This window comes from Apus apus, chromosome 1 (genome assembly GCF_020740795.1).
Source record: "Apus apus isolate bApuApu2 chromosome 1, bApuApu2.pri.cur, whole genome shotgun sequence".
Classification (NCBI taxonomy): Eukaryota; Metazoa; Chordata; class Aves; order Apodiformes; family Apodidae; genus Apus; species Apus apus.
In genome coordinates this window covers 54,838,363-54,864,615 of record NC_067282.1, presented here as the reverse complement: position 1 = coordinate 54,864,615, position 26,253 = coordinate 54,838,363, and the positions used below count along the sequence as shown (strand labels likewise).

Below are 26,253 nucleotides of genomic sequence, written 5' to 3'. Positions count from 1 at the left end.
CTCCTTTGATATATCTTTTAACATTGCTCTGATATAAATAAATGCTACAGAAGTTAGATATAAATGGAAATATTACCTGATTCAGTGACATGGAAAATGAAATTGAATTATCCAAGAGCGTTAATCATGAAGGCAGCTCAATGCTGAAACAGTGTAATTAAACACAGGTATTTTCCTCAAAGGATTTGAAGTGGTTAAATAGGGACTGACATCCACTGACAAACTTTAAATTCCTCTAAGAATTCAGTTAATATTTTAATTTGGAGTTTTCTTCATGTCTACATTCAGTGGAGTTCAGTGGTTACCGCATACATTTTTGGACAGGAAGAAGAAAAAAACCCAAACCTCTGCTGTACTCTCTGGAGCACTGTGTTGGACATTTCTTCAGTACACACCTGAAGAGATTATGGCCAAGCTCCTCATATTTGGGAGACAGATGAACAAATAGTTTTGTTGAACTGGACTCAAGCCTAGTCTTGCAACATAGGACTAAGAAGGACCACTGAAGTCTAGACAACTGTATCATATGGTCCCATTTGTTAAACACCATCTGTTTCACTGTATTTTACTTCAAAAAACTTGCAGAATATTTATTTAAGGGATGGATATATATATATATATATATGCAGATGTGTGTGTATATATATATAATTTGTGTCTGACACTCATGCAAAGACAGAACAGTCATTTTCCGTTTCCAAGGCTTCTGTAGTTTCTGTTAAACAAGCAAGCATACCATTTTCTACAGTGTTTGTAAGTCAGACACAGAAGAAGTGAGGACTTTGGAGGGTCAAGCAAAGCTACCACTCACGCATAGAATTGTCTGTCAAACTACATAGTTTTGCTTACATGCAAGAGGAACATGGATTCTATAGAAAATTAATCCTATTTGAGACGAGCTCTTGAATAAGTTATGTCCTTAAAAAAGTGTCTCCTTTTCTCTTGTCTCCCTGCAGTTGCCATGTACCGAGAACCATCTTTGCATGATATTGGAGAAACAGTGCCAAAGGCTGGGGTAACTCCAAGTAAAAGCACAAGTGCGTCTGCAATAATGAATGGCGGCAAACCAGTGAACAAGAGTAAGACGACATAGCCAGATCCTCACAGGTGTTGTGACTTACTGAGTCCTGAGTACAGCTGAGTGATTTATCCTTGCCAGACTTCCCCTCTGAAGTGTCTGTGGATCAGCTTGCGGCAAGTTGCAGACCGGCCCTTTGCTGTTTCTGAACTGAGTTGTTGCAAGTGGATAAATCCCAACAGGTAGTAGCTCCACCCGCAGCGAGAAGACACCTGGATGAACCAGCTAAACTCAGACCATGGAATGCCCTACCAGATATTGGAATGCCTTTTTAATATCTTTTCTGTGACTGTGACACTTCATGTGAATGACATACTTCACAAGTACACTCGATACCTTGCCTGCTGACAATTGCCCATAATCCCTTTTTGAGTCCAGTTTCAGCAAAATCCATGTGTTTAAGTTCTATTTTGTAGCACACAAATAATCAAGTAATTTCTAGTTAGATGCTGTAAACCTGTGCTATTATGGATTTCTCTTCTTCCCTTTTTTATAAGGCTGCTCGCTCCACTGTCTGTGACCTTTTGCAGGGATTGTGTTTCTCTATAACTTAAGTGTTGCCAGTGGCTTAGTTTTGAAAGCAATCAGGGAATCAGGAAGCCTTCAAAAACCTATTATAAATTATATCTATAAAGAATAGGATTGTTGTCTCTGGCTTACAATATTGATCAAATGTGAATACTCTTTAGTAACAGATACTGTGCTTCTGAGGTTGGCATTATAGTGGAGGGAAGAGTGTCAAACACAACCAGTGGGAAATTTTCTGAAATGAGTGTTTGACATCCCCTTATAGTTTCTTTTTGTGTGTGTGTTTTATACATATCACAGGCTTACTGGTAATGGTAACATTTGCCTTGCCCAGCGAGCAAGACCCACTCATTTTTGAGGAAGTGGGTCCAAAGAATTTTGTAGGCCTTGTAGGCCTGAATTAAGGCTCATTTTTCATCTACTGAATCTTCATTGTTTGAAAAACAACCACCACTAATACAAAAAAATAAAATAAGTAAGACTAACCGGAAATGTGCTACCTAAATCCATTTCAAATATACTCCTTTCCTGTTTTTAAGGAACTGAACTTAATGCCATTGTTATTTTTGGCTGAATCCCACACCTACTTAGCAAAGCATGGGCAAGGATGTTGTTGTGTTCTTTTTTGCAGCACCAATGCAAAGGGTAGTTACAAATTATAGTTTAATATTTCTGGCATTTAAAAAAAAAAAAAGTTTTAAAACTGGAGATATTACAAAAATTTATTTTTATTTTTAGCTAAGCATGCAAAGTCCAGTCCTATGTATCTCACTGATACCCTAGTACATACCTCCACCCAGCTTCCTAGGATAATATGCCCACCAAATTGCTAGATTGAAGGTGCCTTGCCTTGATCTCTATATACTGTACTTTCTCCTACATGAACCTAGAAGAAATCAGAAACATTGTAAAATTGAAGCCTTGGATGACCAGATACAGTATCAACACTTTGAGTTTGTCACCTGTGAACAGCGGAACCAATGTTAGACTGAGGGTAAAGATTTAGAGAATGCCACAGAGATGCCACTGAAATAACTTATATAATAACTTAGACTTAGGCACAGGCTTTCTGAAGTATAAAAATATGGGTACTCTCTGTATGCTTAAGAAGGAATTTCTTTCTCAGAAAGGGCAACGAGGACCAAACTGTACCTCAGTCTGGAAAACTGTCTGGCAATGCTCTCGTGGCCTCTTGTGGTTACCATGATATTTAAAGACAAAAGAAAAAAGGACATCACTGTTCCTTTTTTTAGCACTGTATTGCTGGCAATTTCTTTTAGCACATCTTCCTGCTGAAGTCCCTGACAGAGACCACTGGTTATTTCAAACTCCTTGTCTGCTCAGCTGAACAACTGATTGAGTCTGAATGAAATCTTCATGCTAGTTTTCCGATGTGTTCTGTTTTTATAAGCAACACGTAGTGCACTCTTCAAGGAGCCTATTGTAAAGCTGCTAAATTCTAGATACACTTTTTTCTTTTTCTTTTCTTTTTTCTGTAGGCCAGACTAACACTTAATGTTGGGTCTTTCTAGGGAGGGAATGAGTTAAGCATGAAGCCCACTATTCATGTAGAGAAAAAAAAAAAAAAAATAAACCTACTCTAATACTGTGATAAAACTGCAAAGAAACTTTGACTTAGACTGTGCCCTTGCCTGCTAGCACTAAATATGTGTGCATGGGATAAAAAGACTTTATTGAAAACTTAGGTGCACCCTTCTCATCCCATCTGGTCCAGTGGGATTTGTGCACCATCCCTGAGAAAACAAAACAAAACCAAAGCAACTCACATGGTGAGCTGGGGTTTGCTCTACATCTAGAGGACCCATGGGAGGCAGCAGCCTTGATGTTGTACTATTTGCTGGGTCCCAGTGGAAGCCCCTGGCTTTCCTACAATTTAAGATAATACAGCTGAAGGCTACATGCTCCTTCTCTTTCACCTGAATTTCATAAGTGTTCACGAGGAAGGAACGCATGTACTCATGTCCCATCCAGCCATCTTTTTACTCTCCTAGTGTAAGAGCCTGGGGAGAGACAGGGCTGGAGACCTGGCTGAGCCATGCAAGGAGATTCTGGTTCATGGCCTGATGCTACAGAAGTATTGATTTCAATGTCAAACTTTTGATACTGGGTAATTATGATCTGCAAACCAGTTGGGGAGGCTATGACTAAGGTGAGGTTTAATTTTTTGTAAGCAGTTAGTATCTATTGGAAATAGAGCATTTTTATTTTATTATTTTGTGGTTTCGTTTCTATGGGCTAAATCCATACATGTATTTAATGCAACGAATCAGTGTCCTAAAAATATTTTTTCTACTCTCTGTTTAAACATAGCAAAGAGGTCCTTGTGCTTTGTTTTCTCCCTTTAATTTTGTCTCTTGTCTCATCTGTTGCATGGGAAGAGGATGGCAAGGATGAACTGCATGTAGTAGGTTGTGTCTTTCAAAGAACTGTCGGTCTGTATTACTAAATTTACATACATATATGCAAAGAGTTTGTCTGCATTGTACAGTCTGTGCTTTTCTTAGTTGTTGTATACACAAATTCCACACGATTAATAAAATGTTTATATTTTGAAGGCGTATGGGAAAACAACAAAAAGGTTTATGTAAGAAGTAGACTGTGCAAAACATCACCCGTCTGGCCACAGGATGGTAAAATGTCATGTAAATAGGCTGGCAAACTCAATTCTCCCCTTTTACCATGCCAAAGAAAATTTTAGCTCCTTAATATAATACCTCTCTTGCTGTTCTCCAGGATGAGACTTCACCATTTTCTTCCCTCTAAAATTAATTTTGCTGTTAAGTGAAAGCTGTTTTCAACTGTTACTACTACAGTACTGTATAGCAACCCTGATGGAATCAATTTGTATTTACAGATTGGGTTTTTTTGTACTTGTATGTCCAGCTGTCTGTGAATCTGCAGCGTCCCAAGTCTTTTGCATGCTTGCTTTGTATTTTGTTCTTCTGGGTTTTATCTGATCTCTGAGAGACTGTTTGCACAGCAATCCAACCTTGTCTTACCATTTCATGTGTTAACACTGCACATAGTCATTATCTCTTCCTTTTTTTTTTTTTTTTTTTTTTTTTAAATCTGCATTTCAGCTACAGTTCTATTTGGCAAAATCAGTCACAACTGCACTGGTTTAGAAATCCAGTTTTAAGTAGCTGTAAACTAATTCAACACAGCATTGTTTTGTTGTACTTGAAAAATTTTATAAATACACAAGAATCCTTGATTGTTCACATGATAGAGTCTATAGAAACCTTTTAAGTGATTTGTGGTTCACATAACACAGCTTTTGCTTAACTTGCTTGGGTTTTAGTCACTCTCAAAGAATTTTTTTAATATACTGTCATTTTCATTAATTTTAACTTGTGTAGAGTCAGGTTGGTTCTTAAAAGAAAACCTTCCCCCCAAGTATAAACCAATCCACTTTGAATATTGTGTATACCTGAAAAAACAAGAAGTACTCTGACTTTTTATATAAATATTGGGAAACTTTTTCACTTGGTTTAAAACCACTGCAAGCAAAGAGGTATGAAAACAGGCTGTGTGGTCCATGCATCACAAGTGTGTCTTGCTGATACATCTCTTTATTGGTATAAATAAGAAATTATTCAGCTCCATTTAAATGGAAATGCAAGTAAAATTAGACTAAGTAAGGCAGTTATCTTTCTTTTAAATGCCCCTTTAGATAAACTCATATTCTGTGCAATGCGTTTTATAATGTCTAATAAGAGGGGTTGTTTTTTTGATGATGACTAATGCAAATGCTAAGACTTATTTTCAAAGTTGTAATAAAAGCTTCATCTATTACCTAGGCACAGAAAAATCCAACTTAGCTTTCTTCATCTGAGTATCATTTAGCTGTAAAGTAAGACAAAATTCTGTAAAGAAGCAAGGGCAGTGCCTCAGAGAAGGGAGAGCAGGTACGTGATTAATTGTTCACCCATGTGATTCTAAAAGAAAATATGGCCAGGGAAAAAGGGATCACAAGTAGGTTAATAATTTATACAAGCAAATCAATCCACAACTGTTTTACAGGTGATACTACAGTTGTGTTATATACAATAGGCTTTATCCTGCAAGTCTGTTGTAGAAGCATTTGGCACACTTCTGGATTGTGTTCTTTCAGGAGAAGAAAGCAAGGCTATAGTATCTTTTGTTCATAAGGCTTGCCAATCTAGTTAGTATGAAATCCCCATTTATCCAATTTATTTTTGCCACCTAGAGCTGCCTTTTGCCACAGGCCTGGAAGCAAGTTTTTACAGTCACTAGGCATGAAGAATCAAGCAGGACATTTCACTCCTTTACGCCTCTTCCTGCTTTTACAGCTTATGTATGTGGAATTCCCATTACAGGGAATGAGGTGTAAAATCACAATTTATTAATACAGCTATTATTTTTACATATGTGGAATGATAGTCATTCCTCCTGACCTCTTTTTTTCTGGTGAGGAAATGAGCCACAAAACAGATTTGCTGGGAGTTACAGCACCAGTTCCCTCAGCATGAAGAGTGGGGGGAGTGTTCAAGCATCATTATAAGAAACAGAATACAAATGGGAAAGCAATTTATGTATACATTATATTTTTAGTAGTCTTAGTTAATACTTTGAGGTTTATAGCAATAGCACCATTTTGTTTGATAATTTGCATTTTAATGAACCACTGACAGTAGCTGTCTTAGAATATTCTAATAATTTTTTTCCATATGTACTTTAACAAACAACTTGGATTAACACTTTTTGAAATGCTATGGCTATATCATCCATCCAGCAGCCAAAATGTTGAAGCTGATTGGGTTTTTTTAAGTATTCTTACTAGAAATCAGAACCATCTTACACTCTTTAAGTATAGAAATGGAAAATGGAAGCAAATTACAAAGTGAAATGCACCAAATAAGACATTGCAGCCCTCTAAAGGATTATTCTTTTGTCTGTGAATAAGAGTACTTGAAATACCAAAGCTGATCTACAGTATATATAAATCTTCTTATCATGCCATGAAACAAGTCAAAAGCATCTACTGAACAGAAGGGTTTTGATTATCAAGTATTTTCTTATTACAGTACAAAATATAAATGGAAAGAAATCAAGGAAAACTTTGTATCTCTCATTGTTTACACTCTGATTCAGGAGATGAACATATATGCAGAAAAAATACTGATTACAAGATGATTCAGGTCAGCAGTATTCATAAATATAAAAAAAACCAACAATCAGTGCTCTCCAGACACCAGGGCTGACAAAACGCATATATGTTAAAAGTTAAGAAATTATCCCTGTTAAGCTCTAGAGAGTTTAAGGGTGATAAGTATAAAAGATAATTTCAAGATTAATTTTACTTTGAAGATTACTTATGCTGTATCAATACATTTTAGAACTCTGCCTGATTTTTTGGTTATCTAGAAAGAGAGTAGCTAGCAGCTTTGGGATGTATGTCTCATTATTTATCTGCATAACTTCTGTATAAGTTATGTGTAGATATTTGGTGATTATGCTCCCTGAGAAAATGGGTTTCACAAACTTCATTTTTTGAAAGAAATAATCCAGGATAAGGAAAAAAAAAAAATGGGTAAGAGAAAGAGCAAGCTGCATGGGAAGGGGGAATAATAAAAGTGATTAAGCCAATTAATTAAATTTTTTTGCATTCTATTACTTGTTCTGTACCATTGTATTTTGCTATTTCAAAACTGTCCTTTCTGAAATAAAACTCATTTCTAGACTAATAATTGAAATACCTTTTTTGGTTAATATATTGTTCCCTTATTTCTGAGTCATGTACCTCTTCAAAAGCAGGACCTTGGCACCTAAATCACAATGTTACAGTTTGTTATTAAAAAATATTTTCCAGCCGTTTAAACAATTTCTTGCTCAATCATGGATTCACAAAATGTAAAGACTTTTGAAACTAAAATGTATGTATCGTTTTTTGCTCTAAAGAATTCAAGGGCTGCCAAATCTACATGTACAAAAAATAGACTCATATGTAAATAAGTTAGGGAAGTCCCAATAGTTGTGCATCGTTCATAACTCAATGTGAATTTCACACTGATCAGCATTTCACCATTGGAAAAATAAAAATAAAATTTTTGTTCATACCACTGCTTTGTTTGTCTTTACTGTATTAAAACTGTAATTACTTTGTTGCCATTGTCTGAACATCTTTGGCTGAGACCAGGCTACTGGACAGAACAGCTGATTCTTCAAGTCAGTTGACCTTCAGGCTCCCCACTTCTATGAAAGCAGTTAAATTCAGCGAATACCACGTGTGACAGTGCAATCTGTTCCAAACCATGTTTTCCAACAGCACACAGAATTGTTGTCCTAAAAGTTACTAGTATAATGAATTTCCATTTGCTTTACTTTTAAGAGGGCTAGGCAACTGTACATACATAAAACAGTATGATAAAGTACATATGAGTTGCAGGATACATACTCAGAATAGCTAATCATACGTTTATATCTTTACTAGTTTCATTCCTTATACTGCTATAGGTTATGTATTTGAAAATATTATAGTATGTAGACTAGATCACCAACTTGCTGACACATTAACCACAGAAAGAAAGAAGTTCTCTTGTGGAAAAGGGTCTGTTCAAAGATTTTGGGTCTTCAGTCTTTGGATGCTGGGTAATCGGATCTCAGTTACACAAACACAATTATTTGACAAAATAAAATTAAAAAAAAAATGTTGGTATGTGTCTTGACCACTCTCTCAATGTATGAGCTGATGCATAATAAGGATTGTTAGAGAAAAAGAACCGAATGATGTATTTGTCAAACACCATCAAATTAAACAAATTAATTATTGCCAAATACTCAACTAGCGCTACTCTTCTGCAGGGATACTGTTGCATACTGATGTGGAGAGGTGACAATCAAGTAAATAATGTTACAAAAAAAGGGCTTTCTTACACCTTTTCCAAATGTTGCTTAAGAAATAGGAATTATGGGTGGAATCCCAGTCCCACTGAATTTACCAAAAAAACTCTGCAGAAGTTCCACAGGGTCAGTATTTTATGACTTCACTGTTTAAAGATTGGACTATCTGGCTCCGAAGTGATTTTGAATTATTCCTTTTTCTTAGTTTTGTCATGAATTTTGTTAAGGACCAGGCCCTCAAATGAGTGTTCTACACCCATGTACACATGCGTGCGTGCACACCCACATCCACACAATGAGTACTTCTGAAATTAAATGTTCTAGCAGCCTAAAGAAAAAATACAAACAAACAAATCAACCCCTCAGTCTTTTATGTTCTGTGCTAAGGGTATTCTCTCCCGAGCCAGATTTCACAAGCGTTTCCAGTCCATCCTTCCCAGCACTCACAGTTTCCACAGCTACAAACACCATTGCCTAGAACAGAATGAATAAAGGGCAATTACCATAATTGAAATGTACTACATTAAAATGTGTTATACAGGAAGTAAAAAGCCGAGCTAAAGTAGTTGCATTGTTCCTTTATTGTTCCCTCCACCTCTTTTGATTTTTTTTACCTTTGGAAGGAGGCAATTACTGTACCCCTGCATTAAGAAGGTACCCCAAACCTACACTTAGAAAGCATTAATAGCATTCTCTCAATAATTCCATCAGCAGAATAGCACATATTGTAATTATGCCATCACTATTTATATCCAGCTGTTCAGGCTCAGTGTTCACACTGTACCTCCAGGTACAAGGGAAAAACTTTTATGCAGAATGAAAAAAAAATATAAAAAGTTACAAACAGAACAGCAACAAAAACATCACTTTGAACACAAAGAATTTTGAACTTAAATTCTCAGAAGTGCTATACAAAAAAAATAATATCTCAAACTCCATTAGTTGAAAAACGTGTTGGCACTATTTCGTAGTGGGGAAACGGAGATCCATATTGTTTTTTTATTTTAGTATTTTTCATGACTCCTGCATGGTCAGGAGAGACAGCAAGAGCTCTACAGCCTGGGTTTTTGATGTTAGCTCCTTTTCCTACTGACTTTACGAAGATCTGTGAATAGCTGCTGCAGCTGAAGATAAGGCTCCTGTCGCTTCTGTACTGGCTGCTTGCCCCCAGAAAAGGACCCTTGCTAATAGGGCTGGCTAGAAAACAATTTACTACTGTCAGCCCTCCCACTCTCGCTCTAATTGGCTTGCAGATTTCCTCCATGTCTAATAATTGCCCAGCAAAGGTTTTCTAAAATTGTGTAGCAGGAAGCAGCCAGTGAGTTAATTTAGCAATTCCCATGTTGCTTCTTCTCCCTAGATTTGTCACGAGGGTTTGCTGGCAGCCTGCCCATTTCGAGCCGCATCTGCCACCTGAACTCTCAGACAATGTTAAGGTGAAGCCACTTTAATCACTTGCTATCACATCATAAAGAAAAACTGCCAGGTATTTCAGCCTCCCCCTGAGAACTGTCTGATTGCCAGGAAGCTCTGTTAACCCACACAGCCATGTCTCTCACCTACCAAAGATTTCAGACAAGTGAATTTTGTCTATGACTTAAATGCATTATACACAGAGAAAGTTCAATGAGAGAAGAGAAATTTTAAAAATCTCCTGATGACAGGGCTGACATTGTACTTCTTTTTCCAAAAAGCAGTAACTTGTAGTCTACTACAGTGAAAATTGTTGATGGATTTCAAAGCTGGCTTACTTATTTAAATTCATACTCAGGCTTTCAACTGTTGTTTTGAAACCTTAAGTTGATTATCACGCTGCATGAAGAAACAATTATAGCAGGTTTGAATAGCCAGCAAATGCACTTCCTCCATCAGCAGAGAAAGAAGAAACAGGGCTTTGTCTAACATAATTCCCATCAACACAGTTTGTTTCTAAGAGCAATTACTTCTTAGCCTGTACTGCACCTGTGCAAATGAGACCGTCGTGTTTGTCACAGTCTCTGTCATCACATTCACAGAAATCACCCGAAATGTACCATTCCTGTGGCGAACAGATGCACTTTCCACAGTGGCAGGAACCTGAAATCACAAAAATTATTACTTGCAGTCACTGGCATTTTCATAAATAACATTCCTGGACATACACATGCACGCACACACAGGTGCACGTATGCACAAAATTGCTGCCTTAGAAGCTAATGTAGAAAAGAAAATAATCAAGCTAAAAGCTTTTTGAATAAAAGGGTTATTTTGGAGTGAGCTAGAGCAAGGTGGCACGTTATTACTACTGCTTTGAGATTCTGCTATTTCACTCAATCAGGACTCGCATTTTGAAGCCTTTCTTTGATTTCAGAGACCTACAATCAGGGCTCATCTTCCCAGTAACTGGGTTTGGTTGTGGGTTTTTTTAAAGTAGAGAAGCTCCAATTGTCCCTGACCCATTGTTACTGAAGTCAATAAAATCGTACCCAAGAAGAAAATGGCCCTCCTCAGTCCACAGAAGATCAGAAGTGCCTAAAAAGACCAGAAGTGCCTAAGACTAACATCTAGACTCCGAAAATCCTCATCACTGTAAGTGAAGCTGCTCCACCTCCCACAGAAATACTAAATATTTGTTCTAGGTCAGAAAGAGTTCATGCACAAAATGTCAGTTCAGCCATTTGGTCATTCCCAGAGAGTACTCCAGTGCCCCTTGTTGGAATGAACTGCTTTGCTTTCCCCTCAGGGGCATCAGGTCTCAGCCCCACAGGCAAAGGAGGGACTTTATGGGAACACTGGGGTGATGCTGTAGCCCACCAAGGACCAGACACGTGCCTTTAAAAGGAAGACTCAGAGACATCTCTGCTTTCAGGAGAAGGTTCATGGCTCTGAATCCAGGAAAGGAACAGTTGACCCCAGGCAATCGTGTCAGGAAGCCCGAGAAGGGTGTGAGAGCAGCTTTTCTGCAACTAGAAATGCCAGTAGGAGGCAGTAACTCCTCCTTGCTGATTCCAACACCCAGATGAAGAGAATTGGCTTTTCCAGAGCCCATCCTCAGCTGCCTGGCCCTACACAGAGTTCAAACACCAAGGTGGGGTGCTTAGTAACTACTGAGCAGAAATCCTTTTATTAACCTAGCTCTAAGAACTGGTTACAGCACAAATCAATTAAAAAATCTCAAAAAACAAATACATTACAACAAAGAATGCACACATTGTTTTCAATTATGAAAGGCCAAGTTTTTTTTTTTTTAAATAAATCACCAAGGAAGCTGTTGATTTTTAACAGAACATGCTTATAAATGAGTTAGATGCTGTTGAAAATCCCACCCTCTGGTAATATTTCCAGAGTTATTCCAGTGCAAAGTCATGTGTTCAATGCAATACTAAAGAAAAATATAAAGAAGGAAGCTTGGTTATGTCAGAATATAACCTCAACAGAATTCATGGGTTACTTAACAAGGCCTGAACCAAGGTGTGTAAAATGATGCTTTTCCATCTTTCCATTCCTTTCAGTGATCTCTCAATAAAATCCATAGTAAAAAATCAAATACAAATTTTTTTAAAAAATGCAGACCTGTCTATATCAAACAACTTTCCCTAGGTGTTTGCAATAAGTACAGAAGTGTCTCTGATCCCTGAAACTTAATTCTTTAAAACTTCAGAACAGCCTCAGTACAATACCCATTTTTTAATTAAAAATGTAAATAATTTAGTGTTTATTGTAAATTGACAAAAATTAACTGGTTGCCTAATTTAAGAGAAAAGCTGTTTTAACTTGTAACATATGGAACATGTAAATATATACAGGAAGAGCTACTGATTGGACCACTTGGGGATGGGAGTACTTGGTTAAACATCTACTGCTTCTGTGAGCTCTGAGTGTTGCTTAGTGAGCCCTGGGCACAGAGAATTCTAATTCTGACATTGCCTACAAGGATAAAAAATGCCTTTGCATAAAGAGGCAGTGGAGGACAGCATACATATTACATGCTTGCTATATGAGAGATACACCAAGACATACTCGAGGGTAATTTAAACAGGATGTCTCTGTTTATACAAACTACCAGGTAGTGATAGCTGAAAATAATGATGAATAGTAGGAGAATTTTAGTGACATTAAAGCAGTTAATAAGAATATGACTTTGTAAGCAACCTGGAGTGATTCTGCACAAGCAAGCACTGGTGGATGCCCACAATGTTTAAAACTATTTTGCAGAAGATACAGCAAATTTAACACCCAGTCAGCCAAGGAAGGTCAGGCTCCATAATGTAAAATCTGTTAGGAGAATGAATGTATCAAGTCTTTTTCCTGAACAGAGCATGCTGCTCTGGGAGGCTCCTGAGTTTAATTAAGATGAGTCTAATGAGTTGCGGGGTGCTCCCTGGGATTCCAGCCAGATCCTTTTGGAAGGGATTTGGCTCATTACCTAACCTTCATCCTGGACCTTTACAGCATCTGCAGCCCTACATTTACTGCCAGGGACGTAGCAGCATGGTGGGTGTCGCTGTTTTCCTTGGGAAGGGGTTTTACTACAAGTAGCAAGCTAGCAAGCCAAGATTTTGAGAACAGCCTAGGAATGTGGATGTCCAACTTTGCTTATATTAACAGGGTATAATTTTCTGAAAGAGTTCAGCAGTTATCTGCTGAAAATCAAGACTCCTTAGAGTCTATTAAATCTGACATACAGCAATTCAAGCTTCCTCAATCCATTTTAGTGCTTGCAAATCTCAGCTAGGTTTCCAGCAAAGATGGAATAACCATCATTGGTGCATGGGTTTGAAATTCCCTTTTATTTGACCAGTAATGGTTAATTATTACTCAATGTAAGGAAACAGATAGAACAATTTGTGGTTTTGCCCTCTGGATAGAGCTGGTCACACTAGTTACGAACAACATGTTGAAGTATGAATATTCCGAAAGACATGATTTCCAGGTAGATACTTAAGCACAAAGAATAAAATTGCCTAAAAAGAAAAGGCAAAAAAAAAGCTAAGCATAGAAACAAAAGTTACAAGTAATTAGACTGTCTTTGCCTGTGATCCCTGTCCAGCTCAAAGAGGCAGGAGATAGTAGCCTCCTCGGATGTTCACTGGCCACAAACTTTTGGAAGTTATGTTACATAGATATTGCTCTACTGGTACAAGAACTTACCTATGACCAGCTGTTCCTACAATAAAGCTGCGATAGCATCTGATTTGACATAGCTTCACTACATTGACTGTCTTCAGGGCAACCTTCCATCACATTGAAAGCTCATCTGTGCTTGGAGGCCAAAGAAACCTACATCAGCTTGTATCAGTGACCAGATACCAAACCACCTCCTGGGCAGCAGTACTACATCCAGTTTTGGAGTCCTCAACATAAGAAGGACATGGAGATCCACATCCAGGGTCCAGAGAAGGGCCACCAAGATGATCAGAGGGCTGGAGCACCTCTCCTGTGAAGACAGGCTGAGAGAGTTGGGATTGTTCAGCCCGGAGAAGAGAAGGCTCCAGAGAGACCTCACAGTCTCTGAAGAGCGTCTACGGGAAAGCTGAGGAGGGACTTTTTCAAGGGCTTGTAATGAGAGGACAAGGGATAGTGGCCTTAAACTAGAAGAGGGGAGATTTAGATTAGGCCTTAGGAGGAAATTCTTCACTATGAGGGTGGTGAGACACTGGAACACAATGCCTGGGGAAGTTGTGACTGCCCCCTCTCTGGAAGTGCTCACGGCCAGGCTGGATGGGGCTTTGAGCAACCTGATGTAGGAGGAGATGTCCCTGCCCATGCAGAGGGTTGGATCTCAGAGTAAATTGTACTCTTGACACACATGCTCAAAGCCACTTGTTCTCAAGGCTGGAATAAGTAGCTCTCAGGATCCTTTCAATAAGGTTGCAGATAATATGAACAATTAAAAATTTGACAACATGTTTCATGTCCATTATTTACAAGCTTATATATTGCACTTTGTTAATTTTAAATCTATTTGCTCACCTTCATGGATTATATAAAAAAATCCCTGGGAGACCAAGACTAAGAGAATAAGTCAACTTCTGCAGTAATTTAGAGTAACTCAATTTCTCCAGTATCTCACCATCCTCTTACACATACACTAATTTAAAAATAGGCACATCTTCTGGAAATGAGAGAAATTTTGCAACTTCCTCATTTTTGTGATGAATGAGGAAAAAAACCAAACCAACAAACCAACAACAACAAAAAAACCCCACAAAACACAAAACAACAAAAACTAAACAAAACCAAATAAAATGGTGCAGTGGGGGAGAATTCTGCCTAATACAGATGGAAGAAGGCCAGGCTGGAAACCCCGTCTAAATTTCCTTCACACTGAAACAAAAGTTATGAAAGGGACAGCTGGAAATCTGCCTGATGCAGAAGGCTCCTAACTGTTTTTTCCAGCTACCAGGTTTTTTTCCTGTCTATACAAGGAATACATTAACAGAGGAAATGGCATATCCAGTCTAGAGTGGGCGCACTGTAGCCTCCAGCCAGTCTGAGCACCCATTTTTTGCCTATTCTCTTTCAGACAAATTATATACAAAAACAGGCAGTTTGCCTATGAGGGAGCTAAAAAGCCCTCTTTCCAGTAATGCAATTTCCTAGCCTGAGAGACTGCAAGGTAAGAACCTCAGAGAACATTTCTGGATAATGATCAAGATTTTCTAAATTGTATTCCTCCTTGTGGCAATTTTTTATAGCTGGACTGAAGCTGACGCAACTACCTGAATAGAAATCAGTAAACGAGAGAATTTGTGGGATGCTGTTATGGAGGCTGCAGATGTCTACTTTTCCTTTCCTGCTGTATTGGGGAGAGGTGGTGATTAAGTATACCAAATGTTGCTACAACCTGGTCTGGTGGGAGGTGTCCCTGCCCATGCAGGGGGCTTGAAACTAGATGATCTTTAAGGTCCCTTCCAACACAAACCATTCTGGGATTCTATTACACACTCTGCTCTACTTTGGTGCCTGAGACACTACATTTGCCATCTTGCCTACTGCAGTGTTACTGCAGACAGTGCTCCTGCCCCTCAAACTGGATGGAGCACTAATAGCTAGTTTATAAGGTACAGCTGCTCAATCCAGTTCATCAGGTAAACACAAACAGATAATTATATGCTGTTTACAAATTGCATGGGAGAGCAACGCTGCTAAGGATGTATGGCTGTGGTGGGTGTTAGACAAAAGAGATGTAAGTGCATTTATGGAGCCAAATATAATATCCTTTTAATAACAGGTGCTTTTGTAAGAAAGGGTTGCACATTAGTCTCCCAGAACATGATCATTTTCCAGTGCTGGGGTACAGATTATGGGGTAGCTCAGCTGCCAGTTCTTACCCTTCCCCGAGCATAATATGCCATCCGCTGACTCGCACAGACTTCTGCTCTCCTCCTCAGTCATGTTGCAGTTCCTTGAATGCTGGCACAGCTTTCCAAACCACCCGTCCTGGCAAATGCACCAGCCACACGAACAGATACCATGGCCTGTAATGACAGCAAGGTTGGCTATGAACAAAATAAGCAGAAAGCAGTGGCTGCGGTCACCACTGAGATCATGTTGGGACCTCTGCAGTGTCAAGTGCATGCTGCGGGATAGACAGACAGATAGATGTACAGCAAAGCTTCCAGGTAGGCCTTCTTCAGGTCTCTCATTCTTGTGTTAAACAGGGTGCTTTAGTGATGTGCAGAAGAGCACAGGTATATAGAATCAGAATCAATCACAGAATCGTAGAATCATAGAATGTCTTGGGTTGGAAGGGACATCTAAAGGTAATCTAGCCCAACCCCTAACAATAAGCATGACTCTCCTCATCTCAAAAACTCAGCATCAACTCAACTTCGTGCGATGTCCCACAGTCCATGGTGCACTGAGGACAAACACAACCCCTTCCCTCCCATGTCTTCAATCCTGCAACACAGTGCTAAAGTCTCACCTGCATATCCTATATTACCACCTGAAGAAGCAGACCCCAGCACAGGGCTGTGAGCAGCACACAGCCGAACAGGCAAAGGAGCTAAAGCTGCAATCTCCTCCAGCAGCCCCTTTTAATGCTGGTTCTGTGCTACAGTGCATGGAGCAGCTGATGTGCACAGCCTGGCCTCAACATACCTTGCAATTACTATAGATTAACTCAGACAGCACAGGATTAAGGTAATTCCCCGAGAATCTCATGCGAATGCTACCTTCAGTTGAACATAAACCCAAATGGCAACCTGCAAAAAGTACCTCTCATCACCCTAACAACATCTTGTTTCTCTTCTGCATCTCACCTCCAGACATAGCTAACCCAGCTCAGCAGGTTAAAAGGTTTGGCAGTTGCACACCTGAAATGCTGAGGGAGGAGTGGGAAAGAGGAAGAGATCAGAACATCCTCCAGAGCACCTGCTCATATGACCCTGAGGCAAGACTTTGATGAAAGGCTAGGCTGTAGTCCCTGTAGTCCCTCCACAGAGACACACAGATTTCAATTCCTAGATCAAGACAAGAGGCCTGAATGAGAGGGAAGATGGACAGGCAGAAGAAGAATACAGTAGCAAGGAAATTGCTATCAAAAGATGATTAATAATAAGGGAGAAAAATAGAAATGAAAGGACAGGAAGAAAAGAGGAAGGAGGAAAAACATAAAATCGAGGGCAAGTGAATCTTAAGGGAAGAAGGACAGTTAATGACAAGTGAGGGAAAGGTCAAAGAAATCCCAGAACATGAGTAAAAGATAGACCCTAGAAGCTACAATCAGTGCTTTAAAAAAAAAACAATAAACAAAACAAACTTTTTTTACAATGATTTGTACAAGGATAATATAAAAGTAAAATATGTTGAATAGTAAACTGAGGGAAAAATCTAGCAAAAAAGAAGGAAAAAGTGACAACACATGCAAACAAGCATACAGACATGGAAAACAGAAAAAAGAAGTAAGAAATGTCTCCCACACAGAATTTCACTCTCTATCCTTAAATAATATTTCTGCAGTAGAGAAGATCATTCCTTAGCTAATGCATTTACTGTACTTTAAAAAGGCAAATTATATATACCAGTGACTTTTGTCTTATCCTACCTGTTATGTAGGGCAAGGGAGTAGAAACAAGGAGACTGAGATAATTTGGGAGCATGGGCTGGGAGGAAGGGAACAAGCAGTAGGAGTATCTGGCAAAGCACTGAGATGAAGCATGCAAGGAAGCAAACCAGCAACTTTGCTTTTCTAATTTGTGGACTTCTCATGAGGCAACAGTGCAACATGACATTGTAAACCAGGACACAACACTAGTAGAAGCCCAAAGGAGAGACAAACCTTGTAGCTTGCTATAAGTGGAATTCCTTAATGTTTTACTGATGGGCCAAAATACTTTACCAATTCAAATAAGAAAATGCCAGAAGCTCCAAAGCCTTGGAGCTGTTATTTACAGCCATCTACATGTTCAGAGTAATTTTCGAACCTCAGACTGTGTATTGATCATTTTTTTCCATCTTATTATCTATATGACTTTAAATGTTCAGTAACAATGACACAGTCTTATGACTATTCCTGAACTTCTGCAAGTGACATAAATTATAAATTTAGATATATCCAATACTATGATAATCAGCAACACTAGAAGCCTGATGCTACCACAGATTGCATGTTACATTGGGAAATGAGCAACTGTGCCACAAACCAAAATACAACAGGTAGAAAACAAGCAGATATACTTTCCCATATGCTCCTTCCAGGTAGATGGCATGCAGTTGTCTACATTAACTTACCATAGTTAAGATTCTGTCAGAGCATTTTTATCTGCCTTATTTATTTTTGTCTTACTAATATATAGATTAAATTTGAGAACTGCTCAACCACTGCAGAGCAAAACATGGATGTTCTTGCTGGAAAACTATTTGTGGAGATACATATACTTGTACTCATTTTAGCAAAAAATATTAAGAAATACATGTGTATTTAACTGAGAAAATAATTTTTTATGATTTTTCTTGTATAATTATTGTGATTTATTGAATGCAGGAACTGATTGTGTCTGTAAAGCCTTTACACAGGTCAAATAAAAAGGTAATGAATAAACAATTAATTTACAGCAAACAGTTTACAGTTTACCACATAAAATTTTGGATTTTTTTTTTTTTTTTTCTGATATGACCATTCCTCTTCTCCTTTATGCCACACAAATCCTCAAAACAAAAATAATTCTTTTGTCTCAAGGAATCAGTTTTACCAAACCAGTATTTACTCCTAGTCGATTCCAGCTGAGGCACCTGCAGCTTTCTGGATGCCTGTTGGGGTGATGAGGATTCAAGGGCTTAGCCCAGTGCTTGTTAACTCCTAGATACCTTCAGTGTGTGTGCTAACCTCTGAAGAGCTGCTTTAGATTATTTAGTTGTGTATATCTTCCTTGCAGGGGCTCTTTGCTTTTGTCTGAAGATGTCCAAACAAGCTGACTAAAAGAAAGGGCCAAAACATTAGAAGCAACTGCTTTCAGTTGAACGTTATATTCAAAATACATTCAGAGGGCAGATAAAATGGCTTATTGAAAGAACTTCAAAGGTCTGTATCTGCTTAGCTCATTGAAAAAAACAAACAACCAAACAAATAAAACTCAAAAAGGTCTAAGAAGTGTATCAGCAGGGTCTGAACTACCTTCTTTTAGGGTACTGGAATGGGAATTCTCAAACTACCAGAGAAAGATAAACAAAAACCATAGAGAAAAACTGATACTGACAGGTTCTTTTGTGAAATGAAACAGCATTTCAAACCAGGATGATGACTATTGGAACACACTTTCTAGTGATGTTGGCATGGGATGCATGTATTTTAGAGTCTTCAGAGCATGGCCTTCTCAGAGACAGGCCTTAGCTGCACACCATACACAGACTTCAACACAGGGGAAGCCAGGGAATAATACAATGACTATTTATAGCCTAATATACAAGGTTCAACATGTAAGTCCCTTTTGACTGTGCAAATTAATATCTATTAATCAACTTCAGTGTTGATACTTTAGCAATTCCTTTATTGCTAATTTCATCAGAAAGATTCAATTAAAATGCTTTTTACAAACCTAAGACTTATTTTATGCTATCTGAAAAGCTAAACAAACCATGTTCTTTGTATATCTATGTATCAAGGTTTCATACACTTGTACAAATGTCTGGGTGACCAGGACAGAAATCTGTTATGTGTTTAAAAGAAAAATTAGGAAAGTAAAATTAGCTAAGTAAAATCAAATTGATTTAATACAGAATATACCATGCACATTAATACCTGTACTGGCTATATTAGTCACTCTCATATCTAATTCAATACCTACTGATTCTTTTGAATTTATATGTTGCTTCCCCTGGATATGCCTCAGAGATAGGATGAAATAGTTAAGTGCAAGGAATTGGATAATTAACTCTCTACTTAGCCTTGTCAAAATAAAACCCTAAATCACACAACTTTACACCAGGTAGACTCTGACTTCTCCACTACCTAACACAGTCAATTTCAGTTCTTTTAGCACCAGTTTTACCCCGTAAGCATGTGTTTGAACTTGTTTTCCCAGGAAAATCAGTTGCACTTTTCAATAACAAAATACCATAGTAAAAATTCTCTATTGAATAGTACAAAAAAGTCTGTTGACTTCTATAATAATTATAAGCATTTCAGATTCCTCAGGCAAAAGAACATGGTCCCTGCTCTGGAGACTTTTCAATACAAAAGTTGAAGAACTTGTTGAATAGGTAATAAACTATTAACCACAGAGAAATAATGGATTCAATTCTGATGCCTAGTGTTAATGGACATATCCTAAGATATCAAAGATATCCTCATGATGGTGGCACCTATGCAGGCATCCCAATGCCTTGTGAAGCCAAGCTGGGGTCAGGCCAGGTTAGCCTTGGTCATCAGAAATCAAAGTGCCTAAATTTAGGCAACTGAAGACTAAAATTATGACCTATTTAGACTGAGAAGCCATGGTAAAGTCAGGAGTTGAATTCATATTTTTGAATTTGCAGACCAGTCAGTGCCAAAAGCTGTCTTCAGCTGGGAGGCAGGTTGATGTTATTTTTCTCTCCTAATTTGCATTTTAGGTATACTAGAGAGTTACAGAAATGTCTTATGCACTTCTGTTTCTGTGAAGCAACATTAGTGCAAGAAATGAGGACATTGTCTGACAGCAATTGCATCATAATACTAATACTTAGCTTTGCTTAACGAAGCATATAATGAATCATAACTCATTTTTATGGTTATGGTCTTACTGGTCCTCATAAGAACATGCTATCAGAAAATATATTTCTGCTTCACTGAATAGATGATGAAAATAAATGTCATTCTTGGACTCTGCAGTCTGGACCTAGAACTTTCACAAAAAAAGAATTCACAGTTTCTGTTACATATCTTTATCATTTAATAATGCATAGTGATATTTAAAAAACAAAACAAAACAAAACAAAAACCAAGAAAGAAAGGCAGTACTTCCTCTGAATCCAATTACTTAGGTTGGGTTGACAGTAACAAAAATCTTATATTCAAAGGATCATAGCAATTAGGGGCAAGTTACACCAGCCTTTAGAGAGGGAGTACTTCCATTGTACATCCTGGTGGTGACTATGTGATCCTAGAATCCTTCCCAGTTGTAAGAATGTGATGTGGAAGCTTCTGCCTCTGTTGTAAAAGTTTAAAACACCAGAAAGCTGGGAACTGTGGCTTTAAGTATATGTACACCTTTTAAACCGCAACTACTCCCTCGTTCTCTTCCAATAGATAGAGATTTATATTGGAAATTTTAAGACGGGTGTGAACGATGTATGAAGAAAATGTGTAGGGAAGCACCAGAAGAAACACCAGAATGAGGTCAGAACCATGACCTGAATTGATAACCAACACCACATTCACAGCAGTAAAACAGTAGAATGCATTATTTTGTGAAAACTAGAAGGTCTGCACTGTTGTAAAACAATGATAGGGTGGCATCCATGATGACATGTCAGCAGAAGACCATGTTCTCAACAACAAAGGATGTCAACACAGACAGTGCATAACTTGTGCCATTCCTTTCCTTGTGAGCCCAAAGAGACTAGCATTGTCCGAAGAACATAAAAAATCAGGAAGTACAGACAAAATGCACAAGACTTGCCTAAAACTTATAGAGATGGAAGTAAGCAAAATTATGAGTCAAATGGATCATCCTAACTGTTGGGTCTTAAATGCTATAAAATGTGTATAAAAAAACAGTTTGTTGTTTTCAGTCCAGATGAAACAAAAAGACTTACTGAGAACCTGATGGGTGTCTTCTAGTGTGTCACGTACAAGTGATCCTGACCAAGCTACTTAAATCCAGACACTTCAATGCTTGTATGTGGGTTTAGGAATGCAACGGAATAAAATCAATGGGAGAATGTGTCTGATTGCTGAAAATTCATTAACTTGGGAATTTTATTTTTAAAAAACAACAACAACAAAACCCACAAAAATTAACTTCACCTCCCATAAAGTCTCATGTAGAGTTTTGCTGCACTGGTTTCCAACAGCTAGAGAGGTGTGAAGGCAGATCCAGGTAAGGAGGGTAGTTTTAATTACGTCAGCATTTCATCCAATAATAAATCACCTCGTCCAGCTTTGACAAGCCTTTAAACTACAACAGAATCTTAAAATAATGAGAACTAATGCCCTTTACCAAAAGGCATTGCTTAAAAAAACCCAAAAAGATACGTGCATTTATTCTTTGATGTGACAGGATGTGACAGGCCATTACACAACTGGATTCCCTACAGCGTTAGGGTTATATTTTGATGTGCCATGGCCAAAACAATAGTTAAAAAGTCATCAAAGTGAATTTGCTCACTTGAAAATAAACAAATCAGTTTTCTTAAAGTATTCTATTGTCACCAGTCAAAATAATTGTCTTACTGGGATGCCGAGAGGCTTAGTTGTTTTTTAGTGTGGAAGACAGTGCAAACATCCATCACTAAATATTCAGCGGTCTCACCAAAGTTGATTTGCCCAACTATATGAAGCACAAAATTAAATACTGGCATAAACCAAAATGGGAGCAACCCTAGAAATATGTAAGGGCCTTGCTCTGATATGAGTTTCAACCTTCACTAGTAGCACTAGCGAAGAACTACTTTGGAGTTTCAACCAATTTTGTACTGAATCACAGAATGTCCCTGGCTGGAAGAGACCTCCAAGATCATCCAGTCCAGCCCTAGACCTAACACCGCAAGCTCACCACTAGACCGTTGTTCCTAAGCACCATTGTCTACATGCAATTTAAATGTATCCAGAGATGGTGACTCCACCACTTCCCTGGGCAATCTATTCCAATGCCTGTTGTTTTTGTTGGGTTTGTTTTTAGTGTAGGGCTTTTAAGCAGCATAATCCTGCACCAACCAGTAGCATGCAGAGGACACAAAAGGGCTTCTGTTCTATTCCTTCAATGGTTACTACTTTACTGTGACAAGAACTCACAGCTAGGCCAATAATGGTGCAGAGAACAAATCAAAATGAATGGAGTTAAGAGCATTATCAAATCAATTTCAAATTGATCTTTATTGTTGTCCTGAATTCTTCTTGCCTCCCTGTCCTCAGTCCTGAAAGAGAACAGAACATAATGACCATCAACCCAGTGAGGTAGAGCAGCCAGAGATGACATCACTTAAAAACATGTCTGGACACAGTAGGAGAACAAATAACACTTGAAAGCTCAGGACACATCTGCAGCTAGCAGCATATCCATAATCTCAGAAGAGAAAGAGATATATGTCTCACCAGGACACAATATAAGTAAATATCAAGCCTGATGCACACCAGTGACATAGCTGTGTCAACAAGGAGCTTGTGCTGGCAAAATTGTGATTCTGCAGTCATGTGTGTGCACCAAAAAAACTTAACTTGCACATGAAAGACAAAAAAACCCATGATGTTAATACTGCTGTGGATCTACACTGGGCAACTCTTATCTCATTGACAAAAACCTGAACTGTAGGGAATGGGCCTTCAGGTATAAGATAGGAATCTCAAGAAGGCTGCATGAGACACTTTTTCCAGCCATAGCATATTAAGACATTGTGCAGAGGCACAGAAAAAGGAAGAGGAAGATGAAAGAAGGACCTGGCGAAGCAGGTTGAGGGAAGTGATTCTCCTTCTCTACTCTGCTCTTTTGATACCCCATCTACAGTACTGCATCCAGTTCTGGGACACCTAGTACAAGAAAGACATGGATCTGTCAGAGGGGCCCCACAGAAGGGCCACAAAAATGTTCAGAGGGCTGGAACATCTCTGCTTTGAAGAAATGATGAGAGAGTTGGGGTTGTTCAGCTTGGAGAAGAGAAGGCTTCAGGGAGGTCTTATTGTTGTATTTTAATACTTAAAGGAGGCTTGTCACTGGATTAATTGCTGATCCTGCATCAAACCATGACAATAATTATTGGGGGGGGGGGAAACAACACAAAACCAAACAACAACAACAAAAAACAGTAAAAAGAAAATTGGCTTAATCCTGGCTTAAACTAGGCAGCTTATTAGAAAGATGGAGAAAGACTTTTTCCAAGGCCTGTAGTGACTGCACAAGGGGCAATGGTTTTAAAGTGAAAGAGGGTAGGTTTAGATTGGACATTGGGGAGAAATTGTTTACTATGAGGGTGGAAAGACACTGGAAGAGGTTGTCCAGAGAAGTTGTGGATGCCCCCTCCCTGGAAGCGTTCAAAGCCAGGTTGGATGGGGCTTGGAACAACCTGATCTAGTTAATGATGTCACTGCTCATGGCAAGGGAGTTGGACTAGATGATCTTTAAAGGTCCCTTTCAACTCAAACCATTCTATGACTCACTTCTAATAGCAGAGTGCTGTGGAATCCATGCTGAGTCCTTGTGCGACCTCTTTGCAGAGATGTAATGTCTCTATTCCTGTTACTGCAATGATGGACAGCTGAATTTTTAAGTGAATGACTCACTACAATCATGCAGAAACATGGTAATAGGGTCTCACTCAGTTGTACCCTAATTTATCATGTCTTTTGCCTCATGGCTTTCTACTATCGTATGGAGGGCAGGTCTGGAAAGCAAGCTATTAATCAATCTCTGCTGGTCAGAAGGGGCCAGTAACAATTTTTAGTCAGATCATTTAGGTTGTCATTCACATTTCCCATTTCAGCACACATTTAATCTGAAAACACTGGTCTTCCTTCCTTGTGCTGTACAGGCTCTTGGTGGTCATTGTCACATCCTGCAGATTCATAGGGGCAAGCTTTCAATTCTCTGAAGCCAGGCTTCCTATCAAGGGCTTATGCCCTGGCAGAGACTGCCTAGGTAGCAACAGGGGTAGAAAAACAGTAGTGAAAGGAGGAAAATGAAAAGAAGAAAAAATAAGCAGTTCAGCAAGTGGTGTCAAGAGGTTCAGGCTGAGATGAAATCTTGGACAAACTCCAAAACAGAAGAGGTGTGTGTATCATTAGCAGAAAATTAATGAGAGTAATTCTGTGAGTAGGTAAGCTGTAAAAGGAGAAAAAAAAAACACACACAACAATACTGTTTAAATTGGTAGAGTCTCATAAAAAGGGAGATATTAGAAATCTTCTATATCAAAGGAAACATTCAAAATGCTACCAGGCTAGAATGTGATAGCCAAGCAAAACATCTCACAATTACTAAAGAGTAGGGCTGAATCCTTCAGTAACCTCAAAGGTTATTGTGGATCTGAAAAGGAAAACAAAGACAGAAATTCCAACATTTGGTCAGAAACTGTGGGGAGAGAAATTTCAACAGCAATATTGCTGAAAGCCACAGCGAAAGATGAAGTCACAGAAAATGCATAAGGGATAAATGTCTCATATTATGAGCTTGAAGGTGAGGGAAATTCACTTACTAAATGGTGAGTGAACAGAAAGCTGTGATTTATGGGGACTCTCTGAAGATAAACATTCCTGTCCTTAGTGCTTATACCTAAATAGGTGCTACCTTAAGTTATTGACATGGGATGGTCACCCCTTGAGATACATGAAGCACAGATGGACAAAGAAAATATGGTTCCAGGAGCCAGCAGTATTAAAAAAGTAAGAAGGAAAAAAAACCAAACAAACAAAGAAAGAAAAACAAAAAGAGGTAGAGAGAAAGGAAATGAGGGAAGGAGCCACTCCAGAGCTCCAGCAGCCAAGAGAAGAAAAAGCGGTGTATGGAAGAGAACTGAGTAGTTACTAAGAGATCTGTGTTTGTTAATTCAAGTATCAGTCAGCTTCTCATGGTAGCTAGACTTCTCATGGTTGCTAGACAAGTGCAACAAAGAAATACTGGTGTGGCATGAGAACAGACACAGAGGAAGGGGAAATCAGTTCTTGGCTGGGAAAGAACAGATGTGATAATAATAACAATAACAACAACAACAACAACAACAAACAAACATGCTTCAAGGATTACAACCAAATCTAGAATAACCTAAAAATATCTCAAATTATATTTACAAATATAATAGACAGAACAAGAATTAAATATCAAGAATACGAAAAAATCATCTGCCAATTATTTACCACTAGAATCCCAAATGGTCTACTACAGAAATCCAACAATTTTTAGAGGACAATATTAGTAGTGGCATGATTTCTAATTGGGAAGACTAAAACTCTAGGGACCAGCTTCACCTGGCCAGGTTCAGACAGCTTTGTGTGAGCACAGGTGCTCCAGTCTCTCTAGGGGCACTTTGGAGTTCAGTTCAGCTCCTGGAGGATTTAATCACCTTATGCCTCACTTCCTCCTCTCTCTTTACTTAAAAAGAAAGACCAGGACAACAGGATTCCTGATTCAGCACTTATACAATTTTGG

At 38.5% G+C, this 26,253-nt stretch overlaps 2 protein-coding genes across 4 annotated transcripts in view; one reads left to right on the top strand and one right to left on the bottom strand.

The window, feature by feature from the left end:
• The window catches only part of FGF14 (fibroblast growth factor 14), a 405,181-nt gene extending 397,281 nt beyond the window's left edge, over positions 1-7,900 (top strand). For all 3 annotated transcript variants that reach the window (XM_051632114.1, XM_051632095.1, XM_051632104.1), the window contains one exon: positions 957-7,900. In XM_051632114.1, the coding sequence (XP_051488074.1) occupies positions 957-1,093 (137 nt within the window). In that variant the 3' untranslated portion in view covers positions 1,094-7,900. The remainder of the gene's footprint in view (positions 1-956) is intronic.
• An 88-nt stretch (positions 7,901-7,988) lies between these two features.
• Positions 7,989-26,253, bottom strand: part of ITGBL1 (integrin subunit beta like 1) — a 72,550-nt gene continuing 54,285 nt past the window's right edge. Inside the window, exons 7-9 of the mRNA XM_051630578.1 lie at positions 15,805-15,951; positions 10,454-10,567; positions 7,989-8,965 (exon numbers count right to left, since the gene is read on the bottom strand). Coding sequence (XP_051486538.1) covers positions 8,874-8,965; positions 10,454-10,567; positions 15,805-15,951 — 353 coding nt within the window. The 3' untranslated portion in view covers positions 7,989-8,873. The remainder of the gene's footprint in view (positions 8,966-10,453; positions 10,568-15,804; positions 15,952-26,253) is intronic.